Source organism: Lacerta agilis, chromosome 1 (assembly GCF_009819535.1).
Source record: "Lacerta agilis isolate rLacAgi1 chromosome 1, rLacAgi1.pri, whole genome shotgun sequence".
Classification (NCBI taxonomy): domain Eukaryota; kingdom Metazoa; phylum Chordata; class Lepidosauria; order Squamata; family Lacertidae; genus Lacerta; species Lacerta agilis.
The window spans coordinates 62156374-62169424 of record NC_046312.1 but is presented as its reverse complement, the minus strand read 5'-3'; the positions used below and the strand labels follow the sequence as shown (position 1 = coordinate 62169424).

General features: G+C 43.0%; 1 protein-coding gene across 1 annotated transcript; it reads left to right on the top strand.

Moving 5' to 3' along the window:
• Positions 1–10476: 10476 nt before the first annotated feature.
• On the top strand, positions 10477–12505 carry LOC117052320 (NADH dehydrogenase [ubiquinone] 1 beta subcomplex subunit 1-like). Its single transcript, XM_033159534.1, has 2 exons — positions 10477–10530; positions 12258–12505. The coding sequence occupies exons 1-2, from the start codon at positions 10477–10479 to the stop codon at positions 12450–12452; spliced, it is 249 nt and encodes an 82-aa protein (XP_033015425.1). The 3' UTR covers positions 12453–12505.
• Positions 12506–13051: the final 546 nt, after the last annotated feature.

The following is a 13051-nucleotide window of genomic DNA, read 5'->3' as shown; positions in this document are numbered from 1 at the left end:
GTGGGCACGCAGAGCCCTCTCTGTGGGCACGCGCGCCATCGCCCCATCACCCGCCCCTCGCCCACCCCCCTTCGCTCTGACCAATCAAAACGTGACTGAACCCTAGGGGCGGGCTGTTGAAAACGAGCGGTACAATCAGAACGCGCCTTCCCTCAGGGAGCGTTTCCCCCCCCCTTCCAATATAGTCTCAGCTTTCCTCCCACCCTCGCTACTGCCACAGCCAATCAGAGCGCCCCGCCGGGGGAGGCTCGCTATCCTGTCACGGAGGGCAGAGGTTTAACGGGCGCGCTTCTCCCTACGGCGGGCGCAGCCTCCTCCTCTTTCCCCTCCCTTCCTTCCCACCCGCTTCCCTTTTTGTCTTCGTCATTCGGGCGCGTCCCCTTCTCCTCCGCCTCAACAGTCGGTAGCCAAGCCAGGGAAGGAGCGGCCTGGCGGAAGGGACACACCTTATCCACCCTCCGTCCCTCCCTCCCTCAGCCGAAGCCGCCTCCGCCGCCGTCCCCCCCCCTTCTCCGTCGCCCCCATGTCGGCCCCGCTGAAGAAGGGCCACGGCGGGCTGATCGGGCTCGTGAAGGACGCCTTCCAGCCACACCACCAACACCTCTGCCCCCAAGAAGATGGTCGAGATAGTTGCTGAAAGGCAACTATTTATTTTGAAAACATTATACATAAAGTGCAGATATAAGTTCAACAACTCTGGGGTACTCCTCCCCCCCCAAAAAAAGCTCAACAACTCTCCCCCATTATCCCCCGGATTGGCACTTTGTGATAAATCATTGGGTTTTGGGTTGTAGTTTGGGCACTCTGTCTCTAAAAGGTTCGCCACCACTGCCATAGAGGGAAGTGAGGGGCAGATAGGGCTCATCAAGCTGGGAAGGTAGCCCATCTAGGAGAAGGAACACTCTGATCCTAAACCTCTGCTGCTCTGAGGGATATATTCAGGAGAAGAGAAGGCTAAGGAGTAAACCCTACACAAATCCAGAATGGAGCCCCTAAGATGGTTGGATGGCGCCTTGTACTCCTCCTTCCAGCAACTCTTGCAGCTAAGCTGGTGCCAAACGTATTGCTCTGCTTTCTTTTGGGCCGTATCTCCGAGGCCAAGAGAGGGGTCTTGCTGTCTGGGTAGTCCAGGACCTCCAAACACACTGCCTAAGCTTGCGCCCCAGGGGAGGTCACTTTGGTGCAACTAATGCTGTGGTTTGTCTTCACCCCTGGAGGTGTATTCAATTGTCTCTCAAGACAGACAGATGCCAACAAGGCTGCCCTAGCCTCTACTGCTAGGCACACTGTTGAATATTCAGGTAATGATCATAACACCAGTGATCTTAATATATATATAGGCAGGGAAATTATCTGTGAATAAATGCTCAGTATGTATTTTCTATCAGTATTCTTATAACACAAGGAATATATATTACTATGCCAGGTACAAGTATATACAGGTGAAACTCGAAAAATTAGAATATCGTGGAAAGGTTCATTTCTTTCAGTAATTCAACTTAAAAGGTGAAACTACCTGTAATATATGAGATAAACTCATGACATGCAAAGCGAGATATGTCAAGCCTTTATTTGTTATAATTGCGAAGATTATGGCGTACAGCTGTTGAGACCCCCAAATTAACAATTCCAGTAGCTAATGGAAACAATTGCATACATAAATGGACTTTTCCATGATATTCTAATTTTTCAAGTTTCACCTGTATGCAATCTGCTCTATAGTTTTGAAAGCTCTTCTCTGCCCCTTTCATCTCTCTCATGCACCAGAAGAGATGATGAGTGGAAGACTTCCCTACCCCTCACCAAATTAAAAGAGGGAGCGGGTTCTAGGAGACGAGCCATTCAGTGCTGCATAGAGAAGACTGGTCAAAAAACAAAGTGTGTAGCATTCCTCCACTGTGTGTGGTCTCTTGAATCACAGAGCATACAACCAGCAGGTGAAAACATATTTCCACATATGGGTTACATCTCACCGGATCAGGGCCATTGTCTGTATTTAATTACAGACATTTTCTCCCATTGCTCAGGCACCATTTACTCAACAAATCACTTCCATCTTTTGCCTAATTTCATACAATAATTCATCATTTTATTACCCCTGATCAGTGGAAACATTTTACTGAAGGTCAAAAGCAGGGAAAAGAAAAATAGTAAAATTAGAACTGGAAATGGATTCGATTAAGAATTTTAAAGGATAAATATGAAAGGATATAATTTATTGTCTTACATTTTTAATGAGAGTGTTTTTGGCCTATTTTTGACTGTTAGTTCCTGACTTCTGGTGAGCTTCCTCCATCTGTTTTAACTGTGGTATAAACCATGGAAGGGGAGAGGATAAAAATCTTTCAGTGACCATATTTCTTTTTTTCCTAGTGTCACTTCCCTTCACTAAAAGGAATTGAACACTGAGAAGTGCCTTCATTCTCAGTGCTAGGGACCTTGTATCCATTCAATTTGTGTGATGCTGCCCTTGAAGGCAGCTCAGAAGCTATAGCTGCTGTTGAACATCACAGCCAGTGGTGCCCTCAGGCCAGGACATTCAGACCTCAGTGACCAGGAGGAGGTCTCCAAGCACAGCAGGGCAGCTGGTGTGATGTGTTTCGAAGTCAGCAAAGTCATACACCTTACCATCTAAGGCAGAGAGACATTGTAAGGCCATTAAGCCCAGAGTGGAGAAGACTTGACAATAAGGCCCCCAGCTTAATGCAATGTCCCATCCCCGATACTGACCTTAGTTAAGAAAACAAAGCAGCAGGTACTAATAAACACTATCATGGGAGTTTCTGAGATTGTCACTCACGCTCTGTTTCCATGCAGTAAGTTGCTGTGAATATTCAATTTCCTGATGAGGCTCTAAAGACACTTAGCTCTCCAGTGCATCAGTGTGGAACTCCTGCTTCTCCATGATAAGAAGCCATGTGCCTTTAGGGAGCAGGGAAGTGATTGAATGTGTGTATTTTGCATTACTTGAACTGCAGTCATCTTACTGACACAGGCCAAAAGTTTAACAGGTTTGGCCGCTGGGGAATTAGGAGTCAGGTGTATGTCTTGTATTCTAGTCAGATGTCACTTTGCAAAACGTTGAGCAGGGGGTGGCAGCGAGTGTTCAAAAGAACAGGGATCTAAAATGATGCCCAATGAAATAACTATTGCTCTGGCTATGTGTGTTCCTGGATGTGCTAATAAACCTTGGGGAGAAGAGATATTAATCTTCTTAAATTACTTTCATTTGATGAATTTTTAATTTCAACAATTCTTATGAGAAGCAATATATAACTTTTGTCATGCTTCAGTACAGTACCAGCAATAATAAAAAGTAGATATTGCTATATACTGTAGATAATAAATAATGACTAGTGAGTAACCCTGTCCTGGCAACTTTCATAAGAATCACTCTAGCCTTAGTGCCTGGCATCCCCAGACAGTTACCAAGGCCCCACTGAGGCCTACTGCTGATGCCAACCTTTGTAACAATGTCTTGGTCTAAAAGCTGCCATTTTAATTTCCCACAAAGCCCAAGGGTGACATTTCATATGGGGCACTGTGGGAAATTAAAATGATGGCTCCCTGACTTTGTTGTTTGGCACTGATGCCAGGTAACCTAGAGGAGCCACTGACACAGGAGGGACTTATCCAATGGTACTTCGTCTGGGCCAACTTCCTTATTGATCTGGCTGCAGTTCCCTCCTTTTCTCAGAGCTAGGTGAAGGCATGTAGAACACATCACACTTTCCTAATGATCCCCACATCCCTGATACAGAACCGGTGGTCGTGGTCTCAAGTCTTTAGACACATGTTGGCTTCACGTAGGTATCAGACTGGCCACTGTGGAAACAGAATGCTGAACTAGATCATACCATCGAGCACATTCAGGCCAAATATCTTCTGGGCCGCCCTCCTGGGTGAGTCATGTGACCTGTGTGAGATCGTGGCCCCCTAAAAATGCGGGGGGGGGGAGAGAGATTGTGGTGTGAGATCACAGCATCCAAAATGGAATGTCTTGGTTTTCCCAGGACAGTTGAGGGGTATGTTAGATGCACCTTTGGTCTGATCCAGCATAGCTGGATTAAAGCTAGGCCTTTACTGAAAGCAGCCACTATGTGATGATCTTAATGTGTGCCAGGAGGTTCTTAGTGAAAGCAGCAGAACTGAATGTTTGTAGAATATTCTGTGTGATTCTGACCACTTTGCATGGATATGGCTGCTGCAGAATGTGGTCACTGTATCCATGTGGAATATTGTCTGAATTAGTTTTTATTAGTTTTTGGTGGTCCATAGGCTATGACACAACACATGCACAACTTTGTAGAAACTAAATCTGCTCCATGGTCCATAGTAAGCAATTAAAAACCGGGGTTGTATATAAGTCTTAAAATATCCATGCATTCTTCTGATCACCAGAAGAACTGTCTTGAAGCAGTGGATTCTTCCAGCAATCTGCATTTCTGTATTCCCACATCTGTTCTTTACTTGTTAGGGGTGGGATTCTTAGCAAGTGGACACGGGCATAAACCCACCAACATCTCTAGCATATTTTGTGAGCTCAGGTTGCTATCAGAAAGGAATCTTAGATAGCTGCATCCACTTACCCTTGCATTTCTCTAAAAGGTAAGCTGTCAATTGTGATTTCTGTCTTGAGTTTTTTAGCAATGGATTATTTCAAGTCCAGAGGCCTTTTTGCTTCCAGAGTCACTCCCAGTGGATTCAGACCCTGTGGAACATGTAGAGTTAACCTGTGAAATCAGGATTTTCACTGTGCAATGCAAGCTGTCACCCAGGAAAGCGCCATACAATGCATCTGTGAAATGTATGAAAAGAAGTCTAGAAATTCAGTTAATTAACCACATCAGTTTCTTAACGTGATCAATTTTAATTAAACTGAATTTTAATAGAGATCTGTGTAGTCTGTAGAGAGCAATTGCTAATTCTACAAAGCATGTGCTGCTTTTCACTTCAGATTTGCTCCCATCTAATTAATATGGATAGGGCATTAAGCCTTTTTGGACTCTGGTGGTTTTCATTTCATGACTATTAATGATTTTAATGAACTGAACTAATTCAGTAGTTTTCATCCCAGCGTTTCGGAGCTTTGTTCATCACAAATTTCAAGTTTATAATTGGTTTCCAGGTCTTAACAGTGGTCATTGATCAGCTCCAGCAGTTCCTTTTACAACCCAGTAAGAACACAAGAAAAGCTTTTAACTCTTTGCTAGCACAAACCTTTGTTAATGCTGATGCAGCAGCAGCACTAAGAAGAAAGGAGACTGGCTGCGTGTACATGAAAAATGGCCCTGATCTTCTTTCCAGGGAAGTGGCACTATTTGGATATTTAATAGAGAAATGAATAATGGAATATGAGGTCAAGATCAAAGAAATTCTAAGAGGTTTTTTGGAACAAGCCTATGAAAAACACCAAGAGCATGTTTATTTACAAGGAATCATAATGCATTTGACAGACTTAAGAGCTTAAAAATCTGGATGTAATCTTGAAACGTCAGTTTTAACCAAAGCAGCTTGGGGCAGGAAGGGGCACCGGAGTCTTAATGCAGGCTAGTCATTGATAACATCTGCATTTAAACAGGCACAAATGAGACCCTGACGCAAAGCAAGGGAAAAGCAGAGTGTCAAGTAGGGTTCTCTAGAAATGTTGTATGGGCTGAAAATACACTCTCTTAGAAACACAGGGCTGCTGTCAAATCACAGGGCCACCCTATGCCATATTCCTCCACCACCCAAAAAACACATCATTCATCTTATGTTCTGAAATGGTAGGCATTTCTTTCCTATGTCAGTGGCCAGTGAAATAGAATGGGATTGTGGAAATGGACACAAGGCAATCTGAACTACAACATGTTATAGAACAGTAGGTAGCAGGTGTAGTGCCCTTCAGATTTTGTGGACTGCAACTCTCATCATCCATGGCCATTGGCCATGCTGACTGGAGCAGGTGGGAGTCGCAGTTCATAACAGCTAACCCTGCTATGGATGGTGAAAGAAGGAATTTGACATGGGACGCCATTCTGACTGGCAATGTTCCCTGATAATTTGCCATTTCACCACCAGCCTTTTTCTCCATACTTGTGTCGCTCGGATTCAGAGAACCACTTCCTTTCAAGCATGCGGGGTCACTATATAATGTGACTCCCAAGGAAGTAAGTTCCAAAACCTTGAAATAGTCCAGCACACAATGGACTTCTTTGGGGCAAGTTAGCCAACTTGTTCAGCCCACTCACCTGACCCAATAACAAAATAAGAATACCCCCTTTCTTCCCCCCCACCCCCACTCACTCTTGTAGCTCTTCTTGAGCCTAGATTAATATCTGTAGTTTGTAATTCTGAAATTGCTTTAAAATCAATTACAGTTATGGAATGTCCAGAATCTGCTGTCAGAACACACACATACACAAATTACCCTGTGCTCAGTGATTTTTTTTTTTAATTGGGTCTATTTTATGACCTCCTTCCGAAAGGAGCTATTAATGGGTAGGAAAAAGAATGACTTTTGAATTTGTGGTTTTAAAAATAACAAAACAAATACTCTGAGGGGAGAAATGTGATTACTGGGAATTCATGAAAATGTGGGCAATAAACCCGTATGAGCAGTTGAGAAATGAGTCCTAACAAGAGATTGATTCATTACTATGGAAACAATAGCGGGCACACTCTGGTCCTGATCCAACAAGTGCATGTGCAGAGCAGTCAGTGTAAGAACGTGGAATCAAGCAGATCAACTATTTGCAGGTGACACTGACTCCATGTTCCCCCTTCATTGTTGGAGGAAGCATGCCTCTGAATGCCAGTTGCTGGAAATCACAAGTCAGGAGAATGCTGCTGCAGTCAGGTCCTTCTTACGGGCTTCCCATGGGCACCTGGGAAAAGAGGGTGCTGTACTAGATGGGCCTATGACCTGTTCCAGCAGAATTCTCTCCTTCTAGTTTTACATGTCCAATCCAGACCTCTAATGGTATGATTTCAGCTTCTTTCACAGAGTTTTGCATGTATAGCACTGGGTGCTGCCTATGGTTGTGAGCCAGTGTGGTGTAGTGGTTAAGAGCAGTAGACTCGTAATCTGGTGAACCGGGTTCATGTCTCCACTCCTCCACATGCAGCTGCTGGGTGACCTTGGGCTAGCCACACTTGTTTGAAGTCTCTCAGCCCCACTCACCTCACAGAGTGTTTGTTGTGGGGGAGGAAAGGAAAGGAGAATGTTAGCCACTTTGAGACTCCTTCGGGTAGTGATAAAGCGGGATATCAAATCCAAACTCTTCTTCTTCTTCTTCTTCTTCTTCTTCTTCTTCTTCTTCTTCTTCTTCTTCTTGACATGTAGCACCTGTTTGCATACATACACAGCTAGGGATACTCGTACAGGAGCCATCCTTGAGTTCCCCAGAGGAAAGGCGGGATAGAAACGTAATATTAAATGATACACACATGAGTGTGCTTGCACATCTACTTGAATGCATGTCCAGTTCTAGCTGGCAGCAAGTGATACATGGACAACTGAAAGCTTCTTTCAATCAATCTCCTTTGTTGCGCTAGAAAATATGGCTGGAACGAGGGGTGAGTGTGAAAGGATAAAAATGCCCTCCTCTTAGCCTTGCTTTTCTTAGTCTTCTTGGTTTTTTAAAGAAGGAAAGGGTGGGCGGGAGCTGAAAAATGTATGCAAATCTGACAGTCAAAGAAAATACATATTTTGCTTCCCTGAAATAGGTTATATTAGTGTTACTGGATTGATAAGGGGTGGCAGTTGCCCTAGACAAACTGGGAGAGGCCATGAAGGGCAAGGTTGGAGCTCCGCAGTAATAACTCCTGTCCAAGCAGCCACTTCAGTGCTATGTTATTTGTTAGCGAAAATTCAGAAGTGTGTATCCTTCCTAAAAACATTTGTCCTGGAAACACAAAACAGGCACCATAGACATTGTGGTCCTACATCACATATCTCATCTGACATTTGCATTCAGTCATGTCATATTTATTGCATGCATCGCATACAAGTCTTGATTCATGTGGTGCTTGTGTGTGCACCCATAAATCGTTAAGCATGCCATTTGGTCAGTCCAGCGTGGATCACATTTCACAAAGAATTCCACTTTCTCCTTTGTAGATTCCAATGTCATAGCAGAGTTTGTCTTGAATTTGTTGCCTGTGATTTTTCCACTAGGTGGCAGTGATGTAGCCTAATGCCCCCCATAGAATGTTTTAAATAAACTGCTGCAACTGAAAAAGTATCTGCTAGTACAGCACAGAAGTGATGGGATCAATGTTTTATCTTGCCTCTCTTTTACCATCTGCTTTGGGGAGACTCACCAGGCCGAGGCAGAAATCAGTCTTTTGCATCTGACAATGCAATCCTATGCATATCTATGCAGAAGTGGGGTGTGGAGGTGGAGAGAAAGTAAGTTTCATTTGCATTTAAAAGTGAACGTACCCAATTTGCAGTTTCAAAAACAGCACACAAACTAAAATATAGTCATACTGTGAAATGCACAATTTTGTGATGTAGTTCTGCAGCCAAGTAATGTGTACAAAAATGTATATGCTGGGGTAAGTGTGCATTAAAATGCAGATGTTATTAAAAATAGCGTATAAAATGCATTGTATTATAGGAATTTGTTTTGTAAAAACATATATATTGCAAGTTGGGGGCGATCTGTACTAAAATGCTGATAAATTTTCATGGAGACTTTTTTTTTTTTAATGCACACTGATGTGGAAATGTGGAAAACCGAACTTAAGATTTTAAAAATTAAAAAACGGATTGAAACAAAAATTGACAGAATCACCTATCACTTCAAAGTAATTACAATTGAGTCCATTGGCGCTTTCTTCCTGGTAAGGGAGTGCAGCCTACTGATTGATCTGATTAGCATGGAACATAATCTCAATGGGTCTTGAGCAGTAAACTGAACCGAGACACATATTTAAAAACAAAACAAAAATCCTGACATTACTTAGCTCCAATAGAAGGTAATGACTTCTACAGTGGTTTGTCTGTAATCACCATAGAAGTTGATAACACCTTTTGCAGCTAGTATTTTATAGAATTTGTCATAGAAGTCTGTTTTTACTGTCCCTTGATGCAGAGCTTATGGATGAAAACATGTTGGGATTGAGATCTATACCGTATTTTTCGCTCCATAGAACGCACCGGACCATAGGGCGCACCTCATTTTTAGAGGAGGAAACAAGGGAAAAAAAATATTTTTCTGGTTTTCCTCCTCTAAAAGCCCTTTTTGTGTTTTTTTTTTTTTTTTTTTTTTTTTGGGATCAGCTAAACGTTTTGCAGCTTTTTTGCAAAGGGAAAAGCCCTGGCTTTTTTGAGGATCAGCTAAAAGTTTTGCAGCTGTTTTTGCAAAGGCAAAAGGCTTTTTTAGGATCAGCTAAAAGTTTTGCAGCTTTTTTTGCAAAGGGGGAAAAGCAAAGAGGAAAAGCCCCATTTTTATGAGGTTTAACTCACATTTCTGAAAAATCTTAAGGAAAGGGAGCCATTTCTACAGTTTCCAGACAGATAATCTAATCAGCCAGTCACATGTCCTGGGGAAACAAACAACCTCCCTCTGCAGCACATTCAACAAAGGAGGGCGGGGCTGAAAGGGAGCCAGGACTCTTATCTCTCTCCCGATCTCTTGCTGATCAGCTGCTGAGCGGGTCCTTTCAACACTCCCTTTTCTCTTTGTAAAATAAAAAGCATGATCCTCTTTTGGCCCCTGGACAATTCAGCTCCAGGGACCACCATTCGCTCCATAAGACGCACAGGCATTTCCCCTTACTTTTTAGGAGGAAAAAAAGTGCGTCTTATGGAGCAAAAAATACGGTATTTCTTGAATAAAAACAGTCTCCTGCAACAGCTGGATTTTTGTTTGTTTGTGCTTTGCAGTACTGTCCTTTTGGTGTACTCTAGTGAATTTTTGCAGTTTTATCCTTTTTCTGCCTCTCTTGCAATATTGATATTGCTTGCTGAAAAACTGGCAGGGAATGATTCAACTGGAGGTTTAAGACATGAAGCATCAGTCAAAATGTTAGTGGTACTCCAGAACTGATTGCCACCATCCTGCTAAAATTAGTCATGACCATTGTAAACATTGGAACTTCTTAGTCATAACGAAATCAATTCTGGTTGCTTTCAATAAGTCATAGTTATTTCTAACTTTTGTTACATTTGGACCATAATGTATAAGGCAACCCTTCTCAGGATGGCTAGAATGACTCAGACCAGCACTGGATTGGAACACATTAACACTGGCCTTCTTCAGACATAATACTAAATTATGGTTTAGCATTGCATGAACAACCACTGAATGTTCAAGCTCTTTGCTCCTCTGGTGCATCCATAAGATCTGAAAGTTTTGCTTCCATTTGACTCACTTGCCTGCTTTGGATGATCATATCTTTGCTTAACAAGCCAAGGTATGAGCATTCTGCCCTTCTTTGCAGCTGCTTTGTTCCAGCTCCAGTGGGTGCTGTGATTAAACCAGGATGTCAGGATCTTACACCTTGGTTGGTTTAATGGTCTTGGTTGTTCTGAAGCTGGTAACCACCAGGTTTTTAAGTTCAGGTGAAATAATTAGAAACTTCCTGTTTTAATCACAGTTTGCATGAAGCAGCTGAATTCCCAGGCAAAAGACTTGTTAGTTCACTAAGATGAGATATGATCATCTGAATCAGCTTGTTGTGTCTGAAATAGGACAAAAACATTCATTTTAACTATAATTTGGAGAAAGAAGCCGACTTCAAATTATGGTTTACAATGCTGGCTTATTTCCTGGGCCCAACATGGTCCCTTGCCTTCCGACTACAACTCCCATCAGCCCTAGCCAATGGTCAGAAATAATGGGAGCTGCAAAACATCTGGAAAGCACCATGTTAGCTTCCCTTGCCTTAATCTATAGAAAAGCATAAACCATAGTCAATTGAATATAAAGTTGCTTATCTCCTTGCAGCCATGCTGGAAAAGGAGAGGGGAGCACACAAGCTGAAAGATCATTCGCAAAAGGAGTGGACAGGTGGTAGTTTGGGATTCACTGGTGGATCTCTGGCTGATTTTCAGCAGATCAACTTGCCAATTATTTAACAACAGCGACAGCAAAATGACTTTTGTCACCACAATTATATGGAAAGCTAACCAGCAGTGGACTTTTGTGTGAAAGAGCTGTGAACTCAGGTCAGTTCTGGTCCCACCCCACCCCAGCTCTGAATGTGCTCAGGTGCACCCTGTTCCTTACTTCTAACTGTATGTCTTTTGCATCTGACTCTGGTTGTTAGATCTTGGGGTTCTTGTAAAAAACGAAGTAGATCTGACAGCCTGAAGCCTGTCTGCCCCCGCCCTAAACCAGAACTTCAATTATTCTGGAGCACTGCCTATGCTGAGTGGAGCTAATGGGGGTTGGAATCCAACAACATCTGGTTTAGCATTATGACTAAAATGATGAGGTTCCACTTCCACTTTCACTTGAGCATTAGCCGTAGATCCTGATGATGTCTGAGTGCCTTGGTCTAAACATAAACCGGGATCAAGCCACAGCATGCTATCCTGGTTTGTTAAATAAATATAGTTCCCTTCAAGCATTAAAATTCCCTCCTCACATTGCCACCCATCCTCATCACCCTCCATGTGTCAACCTCTGAAGCAGGGAGCCTCTTGTTTTCACAGAAGCTCCCTGTGCAACTTAGAAACCTGATCTAGCAAGGTTTTAAATCACACACGTTCTCCGCAGGTACAGAAGGCTCCTCTACTTCAGAGGTTCACCCTCTAACTCACGGAGGGCAAAGGGGACGGTGACAGAGAGGGACGGCATTTAGCATGTTCATTGCCATTCTCCCCCACACTGTGATACTTGTGTGGGGGATTAAAACACCCAAAGAGGATTTCTAATTAGAATGGTTCATTCTCCTGAGTTCAGACGTCATAGGAAACTATGGTTAGGTCTAAAGGGGGGGGGGGAATTGAAAGCTTTTGATCTTCTCACAGACATGGGGGGGGGGCTGCAGTGAGGAAGCATCTCACACAGGTCCATTCCTGTGACACAAAAGTAGGTGCAGCCAATGTGGAAACCTCCAGGGCTACAGCCTCCATCATTCCAGGGCTTGGGCTGATGGAAGTTGTGGGCCAACAACATCTGAACAGCACCAAATTGGCTACCCTGACACTAAACCATGGTTTAGGGTGACATCTCAACTGAGCCAGTGATTTCTCAATGGAACCACTCTTGAAGCGTCCTTGTTTAGTTGAGACCCCCAGGTTGGGATCGCGCTTGTAGGCCTTCAGGCCAGTTACTGTGGTGAATATTTTGCATCTTCTGCGAGACCACTGGGCCATAACCTTGGTTCCCATAGGATTTGTGTTGGGATGTTACTTTGACAGGAAGAATGATGAGAAAATGTCACTCTTCAGGAACAAAAGCAAGTTATTTCAAAGGGAATTGAAACCTGGAGAAGAAGTCACATGGCGATAATGTATTAAATGAGAAATGCTTCCATATAATTAAATCTGCATCTATTAAAAAAATGGAACCACTATTACTACTCATTTATTGCTCCTTTGAAAACAATTGTAAATTTAAATCAATGCAGTATAAAACTTCCCACTGACTGACCTGAAAGCTGAATGTGAAGGAAAAAAGAAATATGAGGAGCATGGCAGAAGGATGGGGGGACAGCCCTCCCTCCCTCGAACAGATTCAAAACTTTCTAGTGTAACCCTAGCTAAAATGTCTGGCCTTGAAATGACTGAGAGCCCTGACCTTTTCTCTGTATGAAGGTGACCTGTATCATTAGACATTGTCTGTCTCTTTGCACTCTCTTTGTTTGGGTCACCATGCCCACATACACACAGACAAACACAGAGACAGATATGGACGAAATAGGATAAGGGAGATACAGATATACATTTAAATATAGATCAAAGCTATAGATATACATTTAAATATAGATCAAAGATAAAAGCGGCTCTCTTTGTAGCCCCTACCAAGGCTCTAATACAGACAGAAACAGGTACCGATAAATGTGAAAAGCCTATTATTCAGGATTTTGTTTTCTAAATTGATATGTGGGG

What these genes read in the sequence shown, in the direction of transcription:
- LOC117052320 (XM_033159534.1), top strand. Translation starts at nt 10,477, where the DNA reads ATGTCAGGATCTTACACCTTGGTTGGTTTAATGGTCTTGGTTGTTCTG. An exon ending in TCTTGGTTGTTCTGAAGCTG is followed by an intron (nt 10,531 to 12,257) that starts GTAACCACCAGG and finishes TCGCGCTTGTAG; the next exon opens with GCCTTCAGGCCAGTTACTGT.